This window comes from Ornithorhynchus anatinus, chromosome 3 (genome assembly GCF_004115215.2).
Source record: "Ornithorhynchus anatinus isolate Pmale09 chromosome 3, mOrnAna1.pri.v4, whole genome shotgun sequence".
Taxonomy (NCBI): Eukaryota; Metazoa; Chordata; class Mammalia; order Monotremata; family Ornithorhynchidae; genus Ornithorhynchus; species Ornithorhynchus anatinus.
Genome location: NC_041730.1, coordinates 75,688,732 through 75,714,918, shown reverse-complemented (window position 1 = coordinate 75,714,918; position 26,187 = coordinate 75,688,732). Strand labels below are relative to the sequence as shown.

General features: G+C 47.0%; 1 protein-coding gene across 2 annotated transcripts in view; it reads left to right on the top strand.

The window, feature by feature from the left end:
• Positions 1-15,158: 15,158 nt before the first annotated feature.
• Positions 15,159-26,187, top strand: part of NPR3 (natriuretic peptide receptor 3) — a 78,005-nt gene continuing 66,976 nt past the window's right edge. For both annotated transcript variants that reach the window (XM_029060414.2, XM_029060413.2), the window contains exon 1: positions 15,159-15,966. In XM_029060414.2, coding sequence (XP_028916247.1) covers positions 15,231-15,966 — 736 coding nt within the window. In that variant the 5' untranslated portion in view covers positions 15,159-15,230. The remainder of the gene's footprint in view (positions 15,967-26,187) is intronic.

Here is a 26,187-nt window from a genome sequence, read left to right as displayed (position 1 = left end):
AGAAGTTATGTAGACTTGAGACATTCCTGGAAATTGGAAAAAAGATAAATGCTGTGTCCATCCATGAAAGGGGGGAAGGGAAGACCCTATGAATTTCAGATTGGTTAGTACACCATCAATCTCCTGTAAGATATTAAAACAGTATCATTTAATCAATCAATCGATCGACTAATTTAGTACCACCAAAAAGAGCAAGAATCTAGAAAGCAACCAACATGGTTTTGAGTCTTGTATCTTCACTGCCACTACCTAGAGTATCAGTAATGTACCATTTCTTTACTCTCTGTTACTTTCCCTAGCTATAATTTTTGCTTATGTCTCTCTTCTCTGCTAGAATGTAGGATCCTTGAGAGCAGGAATTTTATCTGCTAACTCTATTGCAGCCTCCCAAGTGTTTGGTACAATACTCTGCATAGAGTAGGTGCTCAAAAAACATGATTCGCGGAGGGAGAGAGGGAGAGAGGGAGGGAGGGTGATCACCCCCAAAATGTCATAATCAAATTGAGGGATAGAGCAGTGATCTGCATGAAGGAAATCTAGGAGGCTCCTCAAATGATACTAAATTAGGAGGGTTATTCCCACTTGGAGAAGTCAGGAATAGAATTCAAATGATCTGAGACAAATTCTAAAAAGAAATGGTCTTACGAAATGGTTGAAATTCATGAGTCAGGGGTACATACAGATTGTGTACCTAGGGCTGAAAACAAATGACCCAAATGCAATACATCAGTGGTATTTATCAACCCCTTACTATGTGGAGAGCACAGTATCTAACACTTGGGAGAGTACAACAGAGCAAAGTCTACACACAAGACCCGCAGATGAAGGTCTGGGGAGCCACCGCTGACCTGAAGCCGACTATGAGTCAGCAGTGTAATGTCATTTCAGTAATCCACATGAGTTAGAAAGGGATAGTTGTTTGCAGATGAGGTAACTGAGGCCCAGAGAAGTGAAGTGATCTGCCCCAGGTCACACAGCAGACAAGTGGTGGAGTGGGAAATAAAGCCCACAACGTTTTGATTCCCAGGCCGATGCTCTATCCACTACACCATGCTGCTTACTACTCTAACTACTATTTGCATTACTGGGTTTGTTTTGGTCAAAGCAATTTAAAAATTAGGTAGAGAAAATGGACAAAGAATCCAGAAAAGAACAACAAAAACAATTAAAGAATTGGGAAATAGGTCCTATGAGGATGGGACAAAGGGTGATAAAGACTAGGGAAAGAAAGTTTAAAGCCAGTCAATCAATTATTGAGCACTTACTATGTGCAGAGGACCATACTAAGTTCTTGGGAGAGTACAACAGTATCAGGGATATGCTCCCTTCCCACCTAATATTTGACTCCAAGCATGTGACATATCAAGTATGTGCTATAGAGAAGCAGCTTGGCTCAGTGGAAAGAGAACAGGCTTAGGAGTCAGAGGTCATGGGTTCTAATCCCAGCTCCGCCACCTGTCAGCTCTGTGACTTTGGGCAAGTCACTTAACTTCTTGGTGCCTCAGTTACCTCATCTGTAAAAATGGGAATTAAGACTCTGAGCTTCACATGGCACAACCTGTATCTACCCCAGCACTTAGAACAGTGCTCTTAACATACTAAGTGCTTAACAAATACCAACATTATTATTATTATTATGTGATTGGGTTTTATGGAGAGGATGCTGAGTTCAGTGTTCTCCATATTCACAGAGGATCTGACAAGAGTAATGAGACTAAATCAGGTTAGATTTTTGTTGGGCATGAAGAATTTAAAGCATTACTTAAGTGATTACTATATGCCAAGCACTGTGCTAAGTGCAAGATTCGATCCAAGAACAATCAGATCAGCAACACTCCCTGACCCACTTGGGGTTCACATACTTAGAAGTAGGGAGCACAGGTATGCTACAGATGAGGAAACTGTGCCCTAGGGTCACTTGTCCAGGGTCAAATAGCAGGCAAGTGGCATTGCTTGGATTAGGACTTGGGTTTCTGGACTCATGTCCCAAGCTTTTTATAGATCAGATCACCATAATTACAATTCCCATTTCAAAGATAAGGAAATGGAGGCACAAAAGCCAGAAGTAATTTGTCCCAGGTTCCAAAGCCAACACGTAGCAACTTCAACCTCTCAAAATACTTTTGGTTCTCTCCTCAAATGCCCTACATAAATCAGTCAATCAATCAATTAGTAAATGGTATTTATTGAGTGCTTACGTGTGCAGAGCACTGTATTAAGCGCTTGGGAAAGAATAATGCAGTAGGGTTAGCAGACAGATCCCCACCCTCAAGGAGCTTACAGTCCATTAGATATTATCCTATTAAAGAATAACAATGGACTTTGAAGAATGAAGGTATTGACCATGATGACCTATGGCTATCTGCATCTGGGGAGGTTTCTTAATTATTACAAAAATTATTTACAGTGTAGAGAAGTAAGCTTGGTTTCCACTGAGCTTCTCATAAGCAACTTTTCTTTTCACTGTTACACGGTGCAATTGTTCACAGAAGTGAGTTGCTGTATTCTGTTTCTGTATTTTCTTTTCGGTTGACATGATTACTACAACGATTTACAAATTGCGGGGAAAGAAACGGAGGTACAGATGGCAGTGTCCAGAGGATGGCTCCATAGCCAATCACTACATACTTAAGTGTTAATGCTCCTTATCTACATAGAACTGCTAATGACTGTTTCATGAACATAAGCACTAATGCTTCAGGTTTTTTTTTCTTAATAATATTTAACTGCTTACTTTGTGCCAAGCACTGTACTAAGAGCTACGGTAGATACAAGTTAATCAGGTAGGACACAGTTCCTTTCCCACATAGGCCTCACGATCTTAATCCCCACTATAAGGTGAGATAACTGAGGTACAGGGCAGTTAAATGACTAGCCCAAGTTCACACAGCAGACAAGCGACAGAGTAAGGACTAGAACCCTTGTCCTTTTCTGATTCCCAGGCATCATGGTCAATCCACTAGGACACCCTGTTTTTCATTTGTAGTAACCACTCTCATACTCCTATTTTTTCACTCTTTAAATGAAAATTATAGCCCCGAACAGAACCAAAGCATTTTTCCAACTTCTTTAGTGACCAGAAATTGTTGTTTAACTCACTGACTGATGAAGTGAGGAGTTTTTCCTCACATGTCAAGGAATTCCTTCGGGACTTTGGTTCTGAAGACAAGTCTCCAGGTGCTTCAAAATTGTTCTTCGTTTCAGAATGGGCTACTTGATATCACACTGCACTCTCTAAGAATAAATCCATTACATGAGACTTTAGTTGTTCTTAGAGAAATTGCTCTACGATGAACTGCTATCCCGATTTTCTGCAATTCTCTCACATAGTGCCATTAGGGGGCTGTAGAGTAACAGCACTGACGCTGATGAAATCTTCGTCTCCAACTTTACAGATTGCCAGTCTCCTTTTGGTTTTAGTGACTGGGGAATTGGATGTTGTTGCAACATGTGGGTTGAGGAATATATATATATGTTGTCCCTTTATAGATTGTGAGCCCCTCATGGGACAAGGTCTGTATCTCATTTTCTTTTTTCATGGTATTTGTTCAGAGCTTATGTGCCAGGCACTGTTGTAAGCAGTGGGGTAGAGGAGGCTCAGTCCTAATCCCCATTTTACACATGAGGTAACTGGGGCCCAGAGAAGTAAAGTGGCTTGCCCAAGGTCACACGGCAGACAAGTGGGGCAGTCGGGATTTTCACTCACGTCTTCTGACTCCCAAGCCCATGTTCTTTCCACTAAGCCACACCACTTCAATTCACTAAGCCAAGAAGCAGTGTGGCTTAGTGGAAAGAGAGGGAGAGAGAGAGAGAGGTATATATAATTGAAAGGAATTTTGGTCGGTTCCCCGTGTCAAACAAGTCACCAGCACTTTGTTTTACAGCTATACCTTGGCATGAGGCCCTTAACCTGTAGTAAAGTTATGATATGGGGTAATGTCATCAAAGTAACAGGACTAAAACATAACAAGATGGTATCATCATCATCATTATCATCAGTGGTATTTACTGAGTGCTTACTCTGTGCAGGGCACTGTACAATACAGCAGAGTTGGCAGCCATGTTCCCTGCCCACAGTGAGTTTACACCCTCTTGAACTTTTTGTCTCTATTACTGCTAGGTGATAAAATAATGAACTAGCTACACAATCCAGTTTGAAAGTGCCAACTGGAAAAAATCCAAAACATCCATAAAGCAGGCATCTTGGTTTGATAGATGACTACGGTTTAGCCTTAAAGATTATGTCATACTCCTGCGGAGCACTACTAATTCACCGACTAGATTATATTTTTTCTATTATTTCATAAAAATGTTAGGAAATAGAGATATTTTTCATTGGTAAAATAAATAAGCATTAAATGTGGAGGAATGAGGCATTGGTGAAACTATGTGCATTAAGGGAAGTTTTAACATTAATCTTACAGTTTACCTCATTGGTTAGATCTACAGGAAGCAGAGGGATGTTGGCAAGCCTGCTTTGGGGAGAGAAATTTTCAGTTCAAAAATGCTATTCTGGCCATATTATACTCATGACAAGTCTAATACTAAGGACCATTTTAATGGATGATAAAAATTAATCTTACAGAGGCATGCCATCCTACTCTAACCTGGGAATCCCCTGCTGGAACTCTAACATAGTAGAAATTAGTAATCGGAGCAACACTTCTTAAGTGCTTACGGAATGCAGAGCATTGTACTAAGCATGGAGAAAAAGTTGCCTATGGATAGTGCACAGGCCTGGGAGTGGGAAGAACCTGGGGTCTAATCCCGGCTCTGCCACTTCTCTGCTGTGTGACCTTGGACAACTCATTCAACTTATCTATGCCTCAGTTACCTTATCTCTATGGTAGGGATTAAGACTGTGAACCCTAGGTGGGAAAGGAACGATGTCCTAACCCATTAACTTGTATCTACCCCAGTGCTTAGTACAGCACTTGGCACATAGTAAGCAGTTAACAAATACCATTAAAAAAACAAAAACCAGAAGCATTAGTACTTATGTTCATGAACAATCATTAGCAGTTCTGTGTTGATAAGGAACACTGCTGTGAATCTGCTCTCTTTTTGTACCCTTTTCTGCCCAAGTGCAGGACACTTTTATCCATTGTATATTTGCATCCCACTCTGTGCTGATTTTTAGTGTAGACATCTAGCTAGGGCTGTAAGGTACATGAATGCCTGCCTTTGGCCTTAGGACCAGTTCTGCTTCTCAATATGGGAAGTGGGTGAAATTTTCTGCCTCGGATTGCGTGGCAGAGGATGATAAATACTGCTTTTCCAGCCTTTTCCAGTGCCAGATCAAACTTAGTATTTGCAGGTTAATGTGGTGGAACTGCACCCCCAAAACCCCCAAATCCAAACATTCTCTTACTAATTCTAGTTTCATTAATTTGAAATTTCGATTGCTAGCATTATGCCATTCAGAAACACATAAGACCCATTTACTTAGCTCTTGCTTCTCCCTCCCCACCTCCCCACCGCCATAGGGCCATTCATTACTCTTTATGTAGATGTATACATTATGTTCCACGCAGAAAAGAAAATTCACTCATAGTTGTCTCTGAAATTCCTGCTCAAGGAATTCCTCTGTTCTCTCTGTCCACCCTCTTTTTCTCCCTCTCCTATTAAAATACCAAACAATCTTAGTTAATTCCAGTTTCTATAAAACTTCCCAGCTACAGCTTGGACTGAACTTGCCCTTAAATGTAACTTTTTCATGACACTTGGACTTCCATTTAATCTGTTCTTTAAATATTCTATGAAGGCAATTATTATCTTGGGTTTCAATATAGAATATTTATAGTTCCGCCTGAATTTTCATTCAAACAAGGATTCATTCATTCATCCATCCATTCAGTAGTGCTGCATTAAATGAATCCCTGTCCTGCCAAACCTTCTATTAGGTACTTGGAAGGATAAAATAGAAGTTAAAGGCATAGTTCCAATAGCCTTCAAAAAGCATCAAGTTTCTGTTACTTTTGTCCACTTTATCTTGTCCTCTAAGTCAGAATCTTGTCAGGATTTACCTGAGCTTCAGATGGTACTCCTTAAACAAAAAGATATGTACAATTGAGATACAGTTAGTACAACACATAACCCCTTTTACCTCTAAATCAGCGAATCAATCTGTGGTATTTATTGAGTGCCTACTGTTTGCAGAACACTGTACTATTTATTTAGGAGAACACCAAAATAGTCCCTACTTTCAAAGACCAAACAATCTAATGTGGGAGTGAGGCAGAGATTTTTTTTTTTTACAAATAGTGGGAGCATGCAAAAGAACAAGACTATAATATGTAGTAACCTGAGAATGTCAGAATTAAATAGCTGAATAAATAAGTGGATTTATAATTGAATATGCATATAAGTGCTGAGGATTTTTGTAAATGCATAAGCACTAAGGGTGGCTGCTGGGTTGATATGATTTGGGATATTAGTAGTTAATTAATAAGAAAAGGCTTTTTAGCTGAGGTGAGATTTTAGGAGGACTTTGAAGTTTGGGGAGAGCTCTGGTCTGGCAGATTTGAGTGGGGACAGGGGTCTAAGAAGAGGACAATAACATGAGCAAGTGTTCAAGAATGAGACCAAGAACAAGTTACAGTCAGAAGGTGGTATGGAAGGAGCAAAGGGTGCTTGCTGGTGAGTAGTGAGTAGAGAGAGTCAATAGTTAAGATAGAGAGACTTGGTGCAAAGCCTTGAAGCTTTAAAAAAAGTAAGTTTACTTTTGTTTCATTTAATTTATGGAAAATATTTTCCCGTGATTTGTATTTACGGATGCCAGGAGCTGAAACTGAGCTCCTTTACGTGGGCTGAAATCCTGGGACTCCAACTGAGCTCTAGAAATGTCACCCATGCCCGAAGCCTTTAAAGTTCTGATCTCAGTTAGACCTAAACTTTAAGCTCTCTGTGGTCAAGGAATAGGTCTACAAACTCTGTTGTATTCTCCCAAGAGCATGGTGCAGTGCTTTGCACACAGTAAGTGCTCAGTAAATACCATTGATCGATATAATAATAAGAAGAATCGTATTTATTAAGCACTTACTATGTGCCAAGCACTGTTCTAAGCACAGGGGTGGATAGAAGGTAATCAGGTTGTCCCTCATGGGGCTCACAGTCTTATTCCCCATTTTACAGATGAGGTGATTGAGGCACAGAAAAGTTAAGTGACTTGCCCAAAGTCACACAGCTGACAAATGGCAGAGCGGGGATTAGGACCTATGACTTCTGACTCCCAAGCCTGGGCTCTTTCTACTAAGCCACACTGCTTCTCTGTCCATGTGGGGGTGGACTATATACATGTGACACAGCACACCTGGGGGGTTGTCATAAGAATTTACCAACAAGTGCTGTTCTTTCAGGTATATACAGCAGCTGGGTATTGCTACTGTGCTGGGAGTGGATTATCCACCCGCCCAGAGGAAGCCCAAATTGGGATTCAGACAAGCCAGATCAGAGCATGGGCCTGGGAATCAGAAGGCCATGGGTTCTAATCTCAGCTCTGTCACTTTGTCTGCTGTGTGACCATGGGCAAGTTACTTCACTTCTCTGGACCTCGGTTACCTCATCTGGAAAATGGGTATGGAGACAGTGAGCCCCTTGGGGGACAGGCACTTTGTCCAACCTGATTTGCTCATATCCACCCCAGTGCATAGTACAATGCCTGGCACATAGTAAGCACTTAACAAATACCATTATCATTATTATTATTATTATATCTAAGTCCAGTATGGCACCCATGCCTACCAGACTATTGCCTGGCCCCTTCCAGTAAACCAGCCTGCCTTCGGAATTTGCTGGGACTTTTCATTCCCTAAAGTGTGTAAGCTCTTTGAGGGCAGGGATTGTGTCTGCCATTGTCTGAAAAGCGGAGTGGTCTAGTGGAAAGAGCGGGGGCCTGGAGTCAGATGACCTGGATTCTAATACTGGCTCTGCCCTTTATCAGACGTTGGGCAAGTTATTTCTCTCTGCTCAGTTCCCTCATCTGCAAACATGGGATTCAATACCTCTTCTCCCTCCTTCTTAGACTTTGATCCTCATGTGGGAGCTAATTATCTTGTGTTTACCCCCAGCACTTAGACCAATGCTTGACACAGAGTAAGCGCTTAACAAATACCATACTTTTTATGACACAGAGTATGCGCTTAACAAATACCATACTTTTTATTATTATCATTATTATTATTATTTTTGTCCCTCTAGACTGCAAGCTCATTATGAGCAGGGGGCGTGTCTGCCAATTCTGTTGTACTGTATTCTCCCTAGCACTTGGAACAGTGCTCTGCACATAGCAAGTGCTCAATAAATGCCATTGATTGACTGATCGATCCAGCACAAACCTAGGTGAGTTTTTGTTGGCCTAGTCTGACCTAGACAGATCCGTGCCCATTCCAGGGTTCTGGCATCTAGACATCTAGACAGTGATCTAGACACACAATGTATGCCAACCACCTGCTGGGTCACGGCACTACAGCACAGCATTGACATTGTGGTTTGGTCATTTTGGCTGTAAATAGTTACTGCACTTTAAAAACAAACCCAAAACAAACCTGTTGTTCACTTCCTCACTGCACTTCAGTCCCCAGGGCGGGACCCAGACATTTCCTGGGGCAATGTTGAAATGGTTACTTACCAGTCAAATGCATTTTCAAGCCAAGAGAGAGGGCTGCACCAAACCAAGATGGCTATAATCAATCCTTCCATGCAGGGACCTGAAGTCTCAGGCCCGAGTCTCAGAAGATACTCTGAGGAAAGACTCCATTCAACTTTATCAATAATGCTTGTAGCAAAGCCCTGACGATCAAACGAATTAGTGGTTAAGCACCGACACCTCCAATCAGTGAAGGGTAAATCAATACCCTAAGCCCCTGCTCCAGGGAGAAGAATCGGGGTGAGTTTATGCCAAGCAAAAGAACATATTCTGGAGAGGAACAGTAAATCTGAATAAAAAGGCTATACTTTGCCCTAACTTTGCTCGTTAAGTGGATTTGGCGAGTTTTAGCACCGGCAATACCAATAGCGAGATCCGGACACTCTCGGCTTTATGTTTGCTAGATGACTCCAATATCATTCTTTTTTTTGGAAGGAAAGAGAACAGAGGAGAAAAAATCATTTTCGTTAATGTATGTCTAAGAGGATGATAAAATGTAAGCCATGGGAATAAGAAATCGATACGGTACTTACAGCTATGCGTTTAAATGACTTCCTCTGGGCACCTCATTGCAGCAGTTTCTGGTATATTTTCATCATAAATTTCAATAGCAAATATTTTCCATTTCAGATGAGTCTAGAAATGAAATACGTCTGAGATAGAATCATTATTACTTATAGCCCTGGAGAAATACACCAGGCAGTAGAATAGAAAAGGTGCCAAGTAACGAAACTGAGGCTCTGAGATTCTGGCCCTAGAGGATAAAAACTCTTTACTGATTCTTCTGGTGTTTGCTGTAATTAAAAGAAGGCGTTCCTCCCATGGGCCCTCTTTATAGTATGAAATGTACATTAAAATGAAAGCCTTAAAACTGAAGTTCAGTGAGGGAGGGGAACGTGCCTGAGTTGCATGCTATGTTCTTTCATCTTTTCAGCCTCTAGAGGGAACTGTGCTTTCAGTAATTCCTTTCCCAGGAGGAAGCCTCAGAATGTTACGTGGGGTTGGTCAAGCAAAGGGAAGGAGGCCTTCCATAAAATCTGAACTAGTTCTCAAATGTGTAGGAATGTACCTACATACCCCTTCCTACCCCCAACAGTAATTTTTGGTATGAGTTATTCAAGATGCATTCAAGCATTTTTTTTTTTTAATGTCCTAGGCCAGGAGTATTTTTAACACCCTTCACTTTCCTCCCTTTACCACACCCAGCTTGGGACCCCATTGAGAAATGTGTGTGTGTGTGTGTGTGTGTGTGTGTGAGTGAGAGAGAGAGAGAGAGAGAGAGAGAGAGAGAGAGAGAGAGAGTGGGGAGGATGACAGACCACATAAAATTGTCACCCTGTCCCCTAAAATTTGCTACTCTAGACTGGGCCTAGCTTCTACAAGAACGGCAGCTATTTTGAGTGAAGTTTCAGACAACCTGCTTGCGACAGGATTTTAAACAGGAGTTCAAAGAATCCTGTCCTCATCTTCCTACATAACACTAATAATAATATTAATAATAATGATAATTGTGGTGTTCATTAAGCGCTTATTATGTACGAGGCACAGTACTAATCGCTGAAGGTGAAAACAAGCGAATTAGGTTGGACACAGTCCCTGTCCCAAGTGTGACTCAGTCTCAATCCCCATTTTATGGGTGAGGTTACTGGGGGACAGAGAAGCTAAGTGATTTGTCCAGTGTGTCCCACAGCAGACAAGTGGCAGAGCGGGGATTAGAACTCGAATTGATGGGCCAAGATATAGGTTGTGATTTAATTTAATTCCTCCACAAAACAAAAGACAAAAAAGTTTATAAAACAGTTTGCTGCTAGAAAGCTGTCATTTAATTCTTTCAGTTTCAAGACAAAATTATCATGAGCTTAGAGAAACATTAGTTGAAAATATTCTTAGTTGTAGTGTCTACCAACTCCACTGTATTATACGCTCTTGAGCAGTTACTACAGTGCTGGGCACACAGTAGGCCCTCAAGAAATACCACTGATCGACTGATATCAAAAGTTCAAAAAGATTCCTCCTGGTTTCAAGGTCTTAGCCATTAAAAAGAATAATATTTTTTAAAGCCGTTCGTTTAGGAAAGAAAAACCTCTATTTGCCAAGCTTTCAACCGCTCTTGCGATGAAAGCATACACAATATTGTACAATGACTCTTTTCCCCATGTCTAAGCTTGCTGTGCATATCATCCTTACATGTGTAAATAGTCATGACTCTTTTTCTTTCATTGGAGAGGTTCATAAAGAATTTACCTAATCTCCCAAAGGATTTTTTTTTTAAATCAATCATACTTATTGAGCCCGAACTCCATGCAGGGCACAGTACTAAACGGTTTGGGAGAGTACACCACATTTTACATTTTCTGATGTAAACAGAAAATCCATCACTATTCAGATCTGTATTTTGCACCAACCATTTTGTCCTGTCCATGTATGTTTTTGATCAGCTCCATTTTTTGAGCCCCAGGATGAGCAACGACATAAGGTTTTCTGATTTCATTGTCTGGCTTATTGCATTCAAGCAACATGCATTTTTCTTCTTTTCCTTCCTCTGTTAAGTGCTCTCAAAGGTTAACAGATGGGTCACACTGGAAACCGAGCTCCAATTCAGACTCCATACAGAGCAGGCAGCAATATTAACCTCAGCTTAAATGCATTGCCCCGAACATGACCTCGGGGCTGAGTTGAGCAGAAGGTCCTGTGTAAGGTGAGAGGCCCTCCATTACCCTTGTCGTTTGGATCCGGGGCCTCTCATGCAGCCGTGGAGTGTGACAGTGCTCACTCAGACATAGAATAATGAGGCTAATGGAGGTGAAAGAAAAGTCAGTATCTGGAAAGGCTCTTGGAGTTAAAAGTGATGAAACCTTACGGTATCCTTGCCTTTAAACAGAGGGTTTTAAAAGTTTGGGGAATGTTGTTTTAGAAGACCCGGAGCTGAGATCCTCATGGAATTTGAGCGTGACCTAGTGTAAGGACTCTCTTGGTGGTTGGAATCGATGCCTGGCGATTTAGGAGTATTCATCAAATGATTCTCCTGTCTGTGCATCCACTAGCCCTCCTCTCTTCTACTATCTTCTGGGGTTTCTTGTTCATTAGGACTCCGTTGACAAGGAGGCAAGGGAGAAGGAGAAGTGGCGTACATCCGTCCGCTTCTTCGTCGATCTAGAAAATCGGCTCCGTGGGCGCACCCTTGGCGGGAGGGAAGCGACAGCGTCAAAGTAGTGTTTTTGGAAGGGGCATCCATCATCCACTCCCCACCCAAGTAGCACAGTGATCAAAAAGTACTAGAATTAAACCAAATGAGAAAGAGTACAGCTACTAATTCTATATTATTAAAAGAGGGTCCCTGTGATTCACAGAGAATACTCACTTTCTTTGCCACTCGTACAAATTAGAACAAGTGTTCTTCAGGTCAGGAGAGCAAAAAAAAAAAAGGCAGAGCCTGGGGCAATGTCGAAATGGCTACTTACTAGCCAAATGCATTTTCAGGCCGAGAGAGGGCGTTTTCCCCAGAATAATTTCAAAAATTCGACTCTGCTCTCCGCGAGATAACTTAGATAACTTTTATTTTAATCTGAGGCGCCTAAAATCTTAATACGGCCAGGCCCAGGAGAAGGCACTCTTACATTTCATTACGTGCATTTCAAAATCCTGCTGAGAGGCAGAGATTATTTCGTGTAGGCTCTCTGGGCACGGGCGACCGCATAAGGGTCGTCTCTGCCTTGGTCGATCACGAATAACTCGTTAGGACTTTTCCGTGGCCGGGATGCTGAGCGTTTTCTCGGAGCGGGACGCCGGGCTGGAGGAGGGAAGCGCAGGATCTCAGTCCCGATCCCCTTCCTTTAAAATCCCTCTATCCTAGAGTCCGCTCCCAGGCTGCAAGTGGGGTGGAGTGAATGGCGTGGAAGTTTTTATTTATTTATTTTTTTCCCTGGGAGTTGGAGGCAGGAAAATGCCCTCCGGGAAGGGGAGTGATGAGGGGATGGCGCGGTGGTGTGTTTGTTTATTTGTTGCTTCTATGTGAGCGACTTTCAGCGTTTGCCATATTCGGGAGGGCTTCTGCAAGGGCCCCAATGGCTGGCTCGCGGCTCTGCAACTCCTTTAGAAGAAGTCTCACCTTCCCTCCCGCAGGTCCGTGCGGGGTAAAGGACCGCCAAGGGGTGAGGGGGATGCCCAACTCCTCCGGACGCCAGAGGGGAAAAAAACACCCCCCGGTTGGGGATTAACTTCTCTGTGCCCCACTTCCCTCATCCGTAAAATTGGGGGTAATAATAATGATGGTATTTAAGCGCTTACTACGTGCAAAGCACTGTTCTAAGCGCGGGGGAGGATCCAGGGTGATCAGGTTGTCCCACGTGGGGTTCACAGCCTTAATCCTCATTTTACAGAGGGGTAACTGAGGCACAGAGAAGTTAAGTGACTTGCCCAAAGTCACACAGCTGACAAAAGCTGACAAAAGGGACGAAGACTGGGAGCCCCATCTGGGACAACCTGATTTACCTTGCCTCTCCCCCAGCGGTTGGAATAGTGCTGGGCACCTAGTAAGCGCTTAACAAATATCATTATTATTATATTAGGCGGGGGAAATAATAATAATAATGATGATGGCATTTGTTAAGCGCTTACTAGGTGCAAAGCACTGTTCTAAGCGCTGGGAAGCCGGGACGGGGAGGACAGAAAAGAGAAGGTCTGGGTATGTGTGGGGGTGGGGGTGGGGGGGTGTCCTCTGTGAGAAAAGCAGTGTGGCTTGGTGGCAAGAGACCGGGCTTGGGAGTCAGAGGACGTGGGTTCTAATCCCGGCTCCGCCCCTGGTCAGACCTGGGGCAAGTCACTTCACTTCTCTATGCCTCAGTTCCCTCGACTGTAAAATGGGGATTCAAAGTGTGAGCCCCTCGTGGGACAACCCCATTACCCTGTATCGACCCCAGCGTTTAAGGACAGCTCTTGGCATTCATTCGATCGTACTTGTCGAGCGCTTACTGTGTGCAGAGCACTGTCCTAAGCGCTTGGCACATAGTAAGCGCTTAACAAATGGCATGATGATGATGATGATGATCCTGGCCAGGAGCCAGAAAAGAACGAAAATTTTAAAAAAAGATGCATACAGCTGTCTTGTCTCTCAGAGAGCGGCGTGGCTCCCTCCCCACCCCTGACCCCGTGACCCCTGCCCGAGAGGACCGGCCAGCTCACCGCGACCCCAGCATCCCCGACCCCGCAGGCCGGGGGCTGTGCGGGAGGGCTGCGGGGCTAGTGGGCGGTCTCCCGGGATCTCCAAGAGGACCGGTCGCCTCGACTCTCCTCCCCGACCAACCGGTTTGGGGGGTCGGGGGTCGGGGTACCGGGGGGCCGTGACATGGTGCACCTTCTTCTGGCCGACATCCAGAGGCCGGAGGGCCCTGAGAGTTGAGTATCCTTTTCTTTTCTGCGAGAAGAGGCTGGGGAGAAATTGCGTGAGCTGTCGGGGATGGTCCTGGGGGGGAGGGAGGGGGAGGAGAAGGGGAGGGGGTCTCGGATGTGCTGCAGCTTTAAGAAGAAGTCGGGGGGAGGGGGGAGAGGGGCAGGGGAGGGGTGCGGGGAGGAGTCTTGCTGCGGGACTGTTAATGAGAGGCTACCCCCAGCCCACCCCCACCACCCCACCCTCTGGAAATCCAAACCCGTCCTCGCCGCTCCATGTGTGGTAACAGGCGCCTTGGCTGCCGCCACGCTATTTAAACGGAGGCTATATATTAGGCGACAAGGGGGAGGTGGGGCAGGGGGGAGAGAATCAATGAGATCAAACGGGCGGAGATGCGCCGTCCATAACAAGCACTTGGACCAGTTGAACTTTTTTATTTTTTATTTTGCCCGCAAACACCTTTGCAAAGCAACCTCTGCACGCCCCCAAAGAGGAAGCCATCTCACAGCAACATATTATATATAAAGGAAAAGGGGGGGGGGGAGAGAAAGAGGGAGAGAGAAGGGGTGGAGAGAGAGGGAGAGAAGAGAGAGAAGGGGTGGAGAGAGAGAAGGGACAGGAGGGAGAGAAGAGAGGAAAGAGAAGGGACAGGAGGGAGAGAAGAGAGAGAAAAGAGGGAGGAGGAAGAGAAGAGAGAGGAGAGAGAAGGGACAGGAGGGAGACAAGAGAGAGGGAAGAGGCAGGAGGAAGAGAAGAGGAAAGAGAGAGGAGAGAGAAGAGAGAGGAGGGAGAGAAGAGAAAAGAGAGAGTAGAGACAGGAGGGAGAGAAGAGAGAGAAAAGAGAGGAGGGAGAGAGACAAGAGAGAAGAGAGAGGAGAGGGAAAAGAGAGAAGAGAGGGAAGAAAGAGAAAAGAGAGAGAGAACAGCAGGGGAACATAGATCATACAACGGGTGAAGTCTTTCTTTTTTTGGTGGGCGGGCGAGGGATCCTATCTTTAGCGAGAGGGTGGCAGGAGGGGGCAGGGGGGATTCCCGTTTTTTAGGACCCCCCCCCAAAACCCCCCAAAGGGGGCGGAGGGGGACCTAGAGGGAAGGGTCGAGGGAAGGAGGGAGGGAGGGGGTGGGGGGTCTCCGGGAGAGCGGGCGGCAGCCGGGCAGGCGAAGGTGAGCGTCCGGAGCCGGCGGAGCCCCAGCGCGATGCCACCCTTCCTGCTGCTCAGCGTGTCGTCGTGCGCAGTGTTGAGCTGGGCGCTGCTGGGCAGCTGCGGGCCGGGGGCCTGGGGGGCCCCGGAGGAGGGGGAGGAGGGGCGGCGGCGGAGGATCGACGTGCTGGTCCTGCTGCCCCAGGACGACGCCTACCTGTTCTCCCTGGGCCGGGTGCGGCCGGCCATCGAGTACGCGCTGCGCAGCGTGCAGGGCAACGGGACGCGGCGGCGGCTGCTGCCCGCCGGCTACCGCTTCGAGGTGGCCTACGAGGACTCGGCCTGCGGCAACGGGGCCCTCTTTCGCCTGGTCGACCGGGTGGCCGCGGCCCGCGGGGCCAAGCCCGACCTGCTGCTGGGCCCCGTGTGCGAGTACGCGGCGGCGCCCGTGGCCCGGCTGGCCTCGCACTGGGACCTGCCCATGCTGTCGGCCGGAGCCCTGGCCGCCGGCTTCAGCCGCAAGGACGGAGAGTACTCGCACCTCACCCGCGTCGCCCCGTCCTACGCCAAGATGGGCGAGATGCTGCTGGCCCTCTTCCGACACCACCAGTGGGCCGGCGCCGCCCTGGTCTACAGCGACGACAAGCTGGAGCGCAACTGCTTCTTCGCCCTGGAGGGCGTCCATCACGTCTTCCAGGACCAGGGCCTGCACACCTCCGCCTACAGCTTCGACGACAGCCGGGGCCTCGACGCCGACGACATCGTGCGCCACATCCAGGGAGGCGACAGAGGTCAGAGGGACCCGGGGCACCCCCTCCAAGCCCCCTCTCCCCCTCCATTCCTTCCTTCCTTCAACGGTATTGACTGAGCGCTTACTATGTGCAGAGCACTGGACCCCCCACCCCGCCCCCCGCCTCTCCTACTTCTTCCGCCCAGAACAGCGCTTTGCACACAGTAAGCGCTCAACGGATGCCATCGTTATTATTAGTCTGCCTTGTCTGGTTGTCTGTCTTCCCTCCCCTTCCAGATCTCCCGCCCCCTGCCTCTCCTACTTCTTCCGCTCAGAACAGCGCTTTGCACATAGTAAGCGCTCAACGGATGCCATCGTTATGATTAGTCCGGCTTGTCTGGTTGTCTTTCTTCCCTCCCCTTCCAGATCCCCCGTCCCCTGCCTCTCCTACTTCTTCCGCTCAGAACCGCGCTTTGCACATAGTAAGTGCTCAACAGATGCCATCATTATTATTATCATTAGTCTGTCTGGTCTGCTTGTCTGTCTTACCTACCCCTCGCCTCCTCTCCCCCTCCAGACTCCCCGCCCCCTGCATCTCCTACTTCTTCCGCTCAGAACAGCGTTTTGCACATAGTAAACGCTCAACAGATGCCATCATTATTATTGGTCCGGCTTGTCTGGTTGTCTTTCTTCCCTCCGCCTCCAGACTCCCCTCCCCCTGCCTCTCGTACTTCTTCCGCTCAGAACAGCGCTTTGCACATAGTAAGCGCTTAACAGATGCCATCATTATTATTAGTCCGGCTTGTCTGCTTGTCTGTCTTCCCTCCCCCTCGCCCCCTCTACCCCTCCAGACCCCCCGTCCTCTGCCTCTCCTACTTCTTCCGCTCAGAACAGCGCTTTGCACATAGTAAGGGCTTAATAAATGCCTTCGTTATTATTATTCTGGCTTGTCTGGTTGTCTGTCTTCCCTCCCCCTCGCCCCCTCTCCCCTTCCAAATCCCCCGCCCCCTGCTTCTCCTACTTCTTCCGCTCAGAACAGAGCTTTGCGCATAGTAAGCGCTCAACAGATGCCATCATTATTATTATCATTAGTCTGTCTTCTCTGGTTGTCTGTCTTCCCTCCCCTCCCTTCTAGGCCGTGAGCCCGTGGGTGGGTAGGGATGGTCTCTGTTGCCCCATTGGACTTTCCAAGCACTTAGTATTCATTCGATCGTATCAGCTGAGCGCTTACGGTGGGCAGAGCACTGGTCGAAGAACTCTGCCCACTAAGCGCTTAATACAGTGCTCTGTCCACAGTTAAGCGTTCAATCGATACGATCGAATGAGTGGATGGATGGAGGAATGAATGAACGTTCACCCTCCCCTCCTTCCCGCTCTTCGACTCTCCGACTCCCACCTTCCTCGATTTCATCCCTCCCATCCATTCAATCTATCTCCCGATTGAGGGCTTGTTATGTGCAGAGCACTGGACTAAGCGCTTGGAAAGTCCAACTGGGCAAAAGATAAATACCATCCCTGCCCAACCACGGGCTCACTCCCATCCTTCCTTCATGAAAAGAGCCCAGGCTGGGGAATTTTGCTTTGGTGTCTGTCGGCCCCCTCTTCTAGACCAGGAGCCCGTGGTTGGGTAGCGATGGTTTCCATCTGTTGCTCAATTGGACTTTCCAAGCGCTTAGTCCAGTGCTCTGCACACAGTAAGCGCTCAACTGTGAGCCCGATGTTGGGCAGGGACTGTCTCTATCTGTTGCTGAATTGTACATTCCAAGCGCTTAGTCTACTGCTCTGCACACAGTAAGCGCTCAGTCAATACGATTGAATGAATGAATAAATACGAATGAATGAATGAATGAATGAGTCCAGGCTCCACCACTTATCAGCTGGGTGACTTTGGGCAAGTCACTTAATAATAGTAATTATAGTGGTATTTGTTAAGCGCTCGCTATGTGCCCAGCACTGTTCCAAGCACTGGGGTAGATGCAAGGCAATCAGGTTCTCCCAGGTGGGTCTCCCAGTCTTCACCCGCATTTGGCAGATGAGGGAACCGAGGTGTGGAGAAGTGAAGTGACTTGCTCAAAGGCACCCAGCTGACAAGCGACGGAGTCGGGATTAGAACCCACACCCTCTGACTCCCGAGCCCGGGCTCTTTCCACTAAGCCACGCTGCTTCTCTTCACTTAACTTCGCTGTGCCTCAGTTACCTCATCTGTCAAATGGGGATGAAGACCGTGAGCCCCAGTGGGACAACCTGATTACCTTATATCTACCCCAGTGCTTAGAACAGTGCTTGGCACTTCGTAAACCTTGAACAAATACCAGCATCAGCATCATCACCTTCCTCCCCAGTCACCTCAAAACCCGTTTCCCGCTATTTCTTCCCTTCAAGCCTCCGGGTCCCCACCTCCTCCGTCCCGTAACTCCCATCCGCCCTTATTCCCTCCCCTCCAGCTCTCCTGCTTCCCATTCCCCTCGGTCCCCTAATGCCCATCCTTCCCTATCCCCCACCCCCATCCTTCCTGCCTCTCACCTCCTCCATCCCACAGCACTCATCGCTTGCAGCCATCCCGGCCCTTACCAACCCGGCCTGGCACATAGTAAGCGCTTAACAAAAATCACAATTATTACCATTATTTATTATTATTATCCTCCCCTTTCCTGCATCTAACACTCTCCTCCTCTGTTCCTATCCCTCCACCGCTCTCCATCGCCCCCCCCCCGACTTTCATTCACCCCGATTCTCTACTCCTCCATCCTCTTTCACCCTCCAACTTCTGTCTGCCACCCCCTGGCCCTCCATCCCTCCCCTACTACCTCGCCTCCCTCCTATCCCCCCCCATTCCTCCCTCCATCCCTTACCTATGGCCTAGTGGCCAGGACACGGGTTTGGGGGATCCGAGGATGTGCGTTCTCATCCTGGCTGTGCCACTTGTCTGCTGTGTGACCTTGGGTAAATTACTTCTCTTTGCCTCAATTACCCGATCTGTAAAATAGGGATTACGACTGTGAGGGAATGTGTCCAACCTGATTATCTTGTACGTACTCCAGCGTTTAGAACAGTGGTTAACCAATAACATCGCTATCTCGCCTCCTTCCTATCCATCCCTTACCTACTACCTCGCCTCCCTCCTATTCCCTCCTCTGGGGAAGAAGCGTTTCTCCGATCCCACGGTGGGGTGGAGGGGAGGCGAAGAGGGATTTATGCTTTTTGTTTCTAACACTTCTCTCGTGTCAGTGTGTCCCCGCCTTCCATCTCCCGGGGAAGCTGTGGGATCTCTGGATTGGGGGAGGCAGAGAAGGGAATGAGGAAAGGGGGCGGGGGGCTCTTAGGCTTGATTTGTACCTTGTTCAAGTACCACCGCCCCTACACACACACTCACACACACGTTTTTCTCCTCCACGATTTTCCTCCTCCACAACCCCTTTCCCGTCCACCCTGTGGATGCTGTAAGGCAACCGGCGTGGTGTAGTGGAAACCTCGTCAGGAGACTTGGGTTCTCGTCTCAGATTTGCCCCTTCCTTGCTGTGTGACCTTGAGCAAGTCGTTTCACGTCTCTGAGCCTCGGTTTCCTTACCCCTAATATGACTCTCCCCAGGATGGCGAGAGGATTAAAAGCGAGCCATCAGCCTATCCACCTTCCCTAGCCCCGAGTCGCCCTGGAATTGTTCTCCTTCATGTATGGTCCCCTTCCCCCCTGCCCCCAAAAGTCATCTTTGAAATCCCATTCCTAAATTGGCTCCCACCGTAGTCCCGGGACACCGTTTGGGAGCCGAGCCGCTTTAGCCGGGATTCCTGCACCTGCTTCCCGGCAATCCAGGCTCCGTTCCCGCCCTTTCCCACGTGTATCCCCTTCTCCAACGCGTCTTGCGAGGGGGAATTTGGAGAGGATGGGGATTGGGGGGGGGGGGACATGCGGGACCCCCGTACTGTCAGGTGAGTCTGCATTAGCCGGTTCCTACTCAGTTTGGTTTAGGGGCAAGATCCCGGACTTGGAAGTCAGAGGACGTGGGTTCTAATCCCGGCTCCGCCCCTTGTCTGCTGTGTGACCTTGGTTAAGTCACTTCACTTCAATTCCCTCAAAAATGGGGATTAAGACTGTGAGTCCCAAGTGCGACAACCTGATTAACTTGTATCTACTCCAGCGCTTAGAACAGTGCTTCGCACAAAGTAAGAGCTTAATAACTACCACAACGATTATTATTATCGCTGCACTGCCCCTTCGGGGTTCGGAGCGGCTGTGGGCTGGGCCTGGGGCAGGGGTGCAGGTGCCCGCACCCCTGAGTAGGAGAATGGAAGGAAGAGCCCTCAAGGATTGGAAACCTGTCGCCGTGGCTCGTTTCCGCCTACTAAATATAAAAGTGTGTTCCGTCTCCCTTCTCCCATTCCCTCAAAAACGTTGGAGCGAACGGGAGATGGAGGTTGTGCTTCTCGCCTGGAAGCATGGGCACGCATTCCTTCCCTCTCCCGCTCCCTCCTGCCCCCCGTGCCCCACATCTCCCGCCGCCCACCAAGCATCTCCCTCCCAGCTCCCCACCCCCCCGCCAAAGGAGGCGTGAATACCCCTGGAGAGAGGGGATGTAGCCCGGAAAAAGAGGTGCCACCCCCGGGTGGACCCAAGGCCCGCTGACCTCAGCACCAACTTGGCCAGGGCACTCGCCCACATGCCCACATTATAATTATAATAATGGCATTTGTTAAGCGCTTACTGTGTGCCAAGCACTCTTCTAAACCCTGGGGTAGATGCGAGGTAATCAGGTTGTCCCAGGTGGGGCTCACAGTCTTCGTCCCCATTTTACAGATGAGGTAAGTGAGGCACAGAGACGTTAAATGGTTTGCCTAAGGTCACACAAAGACGAGTGTCGGAGCCGGGATTAGAACCAGTGACCTCTGACTCTCAAGCCTGGGCTCTGGCCACTAAGCCACGCTGCCCACATGTTCCTGGGGCAGGGGCTGGGGGACAATGGGAGGATGGGCCGAGGGTTGGGGGTTCGGGGAGGGGGTGGAGGGATGAAGGGATGGATGGGCGGGGGTGACAGAGGGATGGATGGGCAAGGGGATGGAGGGATGGATAGGCGGGGGGGATGGAGGGTAGGATGGGTAGGGGGATGGAGGGACGGATGGGCAGGGGGGATGGAAGGACGGATGGGCAGGTGGGATGGAGGGACGGTTGGGCGGGGGGGGATGGAGGGACAGTTGGGCGGGGGGATGGAGGGATGGATGGGCAGGGGGGATGGAGGGTTGGATGAGCGTGGGGGATGCAGGGATGGATGGGCGGGGGGGAATGGAAGGATGGATGGGCGGAGGGGAATGAAGGGATGGATGGGCGGGGGGGATGGAGGGGTGGATGGGCAGGGGAATGGAGGGATGGATGGGCAGGGAGGTTGGAGGAATGGATGGGCAGGGGGTTGGGAGCTAGAGCCTGTAGGATGGACTTGCGCCTGAGTGGGGACGCTGAAAGATAGGGAGAGGGTTGGGGGCTGAGAGCTCAGAGCCCGGATCTAAGCTGGGGGAAGGTAGCAGAGAATGGAGAAGCGGTGGGGGAGACTTTTGGCATAGTGGAAAGACCACTGGCTTGGGAGTCAGAGGTCTTGAGTTCTAATCCTAGCTCCGCCACTTGTCAGATGGGGTGACTTTGGGCAAGTCACTACACTTCCCCGTGCCTCAGTTACCTCATCTGTAAAATGGGGATTAAGACTGTCAGCCCCACGTGGGACAACCTGATAACATTGTGTCTGTCTCAGTGCTTAGAACAGTGCTTGGCACATAGTAAGCACTTAACAAATACCATCATTATTACGATTATTATTATTATTACTCTCAGGTGGTCCAGACGCGACGAGGCGGGCAGATGGGACCTTCCTGCGCCTTCTGTCTTTGCCGGGGGGCGGGGGGGGGGGCGGAGATGGGAATGGGGGGGAGCGAGTAAGGGCCCTGCTGGGGCTATTCCCCACCAGAGCCTCACAAGGGGATGCTAATGATGCCTATCTACTTGTTTTATTTTGTTGGCTGTCTTCCCCTTCTAGACTGTGAGCCCGTTGTTGGGTAGGGATCGTCTCTATCCGTTACCGAATTGTACTTTCCAAGCGCTTAGTACAGTGCTCTGCACACAGTAGCGCTCAATAAATACGATTGAATGAATGAATGAAGGGGAGAAAGGCTTCTTGGCGGAGACAGAAAAGAGGGAAAGAAGACATTGCCTGCTGATGAAAGTTGTCTTCTCCCATCCAGGGTTATTTCAGAGGGTGTAACTCCCACAGCCTGTGCCTGTGTATTCCCGCGGGGTTTTTCATCCCACTTGAGTTTTTAGTTGGGGAGAAAGGACAGTTGACTACAAAATCTCAGCTCTGAGAAAGAAATGTTGGCATCAGGGCGGGGCATTGCCCCTGGAGAGTCCCCCCTGTGTCACGGATTTGTCTGCAAAATACTGCTTGGCAGGAGCCCCCTCCCCACACGAGAGTTTAAGTGAAGACAAAAAACAGTCCTTTGCACATAGTAAGCACTTAACAAATGCCATCATTATTATTATTATTTGTTCTACCCAGATTTAACGCTTAACCTTCAAAATCAGCGCAGAACCACCTTCTTCATCCACTTTCAGGGGTGGGGATGGCGTGGGGTGGGGGGATTCATTCCCTCTGGCATCAAAAGATTCAAAAAGAGGCGATGTGCTCACACATTCGGGGGTGCTATCTCGCACATCTGAGTGGCACCTGTTAAAACACTGTTATTTATTGATCTGATTTTTTTTTTAATACTGAGAGAAAGTCCTCTCCACACCATCCTATTTAATTCAGATTTGGGATAAAGAGAGAGTTTTACTGTAGCTGGTTGGTCTCTGCTCTAACCTGCATGATTTCAACAAATGAACTGTGTTCAAAGCTCTCAGATAAGCAATTTTCCTTTTACACCGTTTATGGAGGATGATGGCTTAAATAACAAAATCATCAGGGAGGCTTTCAGGAATTCATGACTCTTGCAAGTCTCCAGGAATCACCCCCCCCCTTTTTTCTTTCCAGAACAACAGCTTGGAAAAAATCGCCTTTGAATCAAAACTGTATCTTGGAGTAATTTTCATCATTGCAAACTACAAGTTGCATATAAATAGCCATAACTTGTTACCGATTGCATTGCCTCCCCTTCTGTAGATGACAGGCACTCCAGTGCCTTTTAAAGAAACTTATTGAACATAAAACTGGTATTGTAGATGTTTGAATCTCCAAAAGAGCAAAGAATTAATGTTAAAGTTCATTCTGTTACAATGAAAACTAGGGCCTGTGTCAAATGAAAAAAAAAGTTTGATTTGATTGTAAAGTGCTAGCTTTAAAATCACAAAACATACTCAGGAGAGTGCATTTAGATTTTTACAGTAAAAGAAAATAAAAATACATTATTTGACAAGGAAAAAAAAGGAAGGGCCAGGCCTAACCAAAAGATATATAGTTAGGTTTTTTAAGTTACTTTAAAGGGCTCAGTTTTTTTTCCTTTTTTTACACGTTTAAACCTGCATATTTATTAGCATAAAGTAAAAAAACCTCTTAGATTATTAGTGTAAATTATTAAGTATTGCATATATGCTAACTGTAGAACAGAGGCTAAATTATCTAATCATCAGGATTGGAGATAGGAGATATATTTTTATTTATTTATTTATTTATTTAGAATTAGCCTGAGGGGTTTCAAACCTCTTGTCTACATCACTGCATATTAAATGTAAATAAAATTACTCACATTAAAATGGATATTGCAAAGTTTACCAGCTTGTATTACTGCTCAAACAAAGAGGCTGCTTGTTCACTCTAGAATAAAAATGGATTATTTGCAAAACACTGGGGAATTTAAGGGTTTCTAACAATTCATTTACCAAAATACTAGGATTTTTAATGGTGTTTTTACCAACAGTCTAAAGTGTCCATATAGAAACATGATGTTCATCATTTATTTTGAAAATAGTATGCCTCTTGGGTAATAATATACACATAAGCAGTAAGATGTTTTCTTTTCTCCTGAATGCAAGTTGTAAGGGCTTTATTATAACTGAGTTTTACGCAGATAAGAACATGAGAATCCACAGTTTGAAGAACAAGCCCAAACAGCTTCATGTTTATAGTTATAATCAGAGCACAATCAGTAAACAGTTGAGAACATAATTTTCCTTTTATCGCATAGACACATTTACTTTTGCTATGAAACCTGTCATAAACCATCGCCCATGCAATAGAAAAAGTTCACCTGGAGGATTTATTCTTCAAATAAATAACTTAAAAATCTTAGGGAATACTTAAAAGAAATTATTTGAAGAAAGGATTATCTGTTGGAGACAATCCCTGTGAATGTAATGGGGCAGATGCACATCTTCTACCAGGAATGACTACACTTTGTAATGCTTCATAATACTGCTCGTTATGAATCCCCTGTCTTTTCAGCTAATTTTGAAATTTACTGCTTAATGGGGAAAGTGAGGAGTAGGAGGACATATCTAAAATCTAGATTATGTGAAAATGCCATGGAGTACAATCCCAGCTTCCACTTTAAAAGACTAAAAATTTATAACACACTAACTTCTAACTATATAATGTTTGGAGCTAGTGTCTGGACATATCAGGTCTGCCTAAAGGCTCTCCTGTGCCTAAACTGTCCCTAAACTCTCCTTAAGGAAAGAATTCCATAGTCCCTATTCATAAATCATCAGTATCACAACCTTTACCACCAAAAATTTTTCCATTATGTCTAACCTCAGTCCCTCTTGCTGCCATTAAATTCCATTCCACCTTGCTCCTTCCTCTGGGAAGGACAGTTTGTCTAATCCCCATTTAGAGCTGTGTACAGATTTTCCAGTCAGCTCTTGATTTTCAAGGTTAATAGGAGGTGGAGATAAATTGGATAAAGAATATCCCCAAACCCCCACTTTGGCTAGCAGTGTCGACTCTCTCGCTTCTTTAATCCCCTCTCCCTCTTCCTACCCAGCCCAGATTTGGCACTGACACCTTCAAGTGTGGTTTTAGATTTAGAAAGCGACTGCATTCAGAGGCACCTGGGAGGGGAATGTGATGGATCTGTGGTGGTTTGGGGTGGTGGTGGTAGTTGAGGAGGTGTCAGGGTGACCCAGAGATTCTCTACAGGTTCGGGCCAAATTGAGCGGGCTTCAGCAAAATAGTGCCCGTGCGCTGGTATGTGATGGTATGCTGCCAGTACCAGCACTCACACATGTAGTTAAGATCGCTCAGTACATCCTGCTGAATTCAGCCACAGTACCTGCATGCAGGGAGACAGAAGACCTTTTCCCAGCAAAGTGCTGCTCGTAGGCCAAAATAAATCCTTGTCCGACTACAGTACGAGTTTCGCTCGTCCACCAGGACTCAAGAATCCCATTTTGGACAGCAGAGAACACAGCGTTGAGAAACTTCGGCTTTGTTGGCTGGGGGTCAGCTTGCTGGCCCATTTGCCTAGTTGGTCTTCCTGTTGGGTAGCGTTCCATGCTGTTCAGATCTGGTTTAAAGGCTACCGTTTTCCTCCTTGTTTCACTGCCCTCCATCTTGGCCCCTGAGTGAAAAGTGAGTGGGCAGTTTAAGAAGAGGCTGAGGAAAGTGATTTTCTTTTAAAATAAAGTAGACTTGCTGGACTGTTTAGCATGGGAGAGAGGGTGGCGTCTGTGAGGAGGCATTTTGGGGTGGAGTCTGCTGCGAGAACCATTAAGAGAAGTAAAGCTCCTCAGTGGAATGGAACGGATGAGTCCCTAGTCTCATTTGTCCCATGAATCAACCATGGAAACTTTTTTTTTCTTTTTTTAATGGTATTTGTTAAGTGTTGACTACGCGTCAGGCACTGTATTAAGCACTGGGGTAGACACAAGCTAATCAGGTTGGACAAAGTCCATGTCTCACATGAAAAATCACAATCTCAATCCCCATTTTACAGATGAGGTAACTGAGGCACAGAGAAGTGAAGTGATTTGCCCAAGGTCACACAGCAAAAAAGTGGGGTAGCCAGTATTAGAACCCACATCCTTCTGACCCCCCGACCCGCGCTCTATCCAGTAGGTCATGCTACTTCTCAGGGTGGCCACTTTCAGACCTTTGGCTTCCCTGGGGCAGGGAAAAATGTGCCTTCCCCTTCCATTTTGTGCCATGTCATTACAGTATGCTGCATTGTACACATGGCATTCTGAATGATATCATTTTGTTCCACTGCATTTTTTTTAATGGTATTTGTTAAGTGCTGACTATGTGCCAGGCACTGTACTGAGCACTGGGGTAGATACAAGCTAATCAGTTGGACACAATCCATGTCC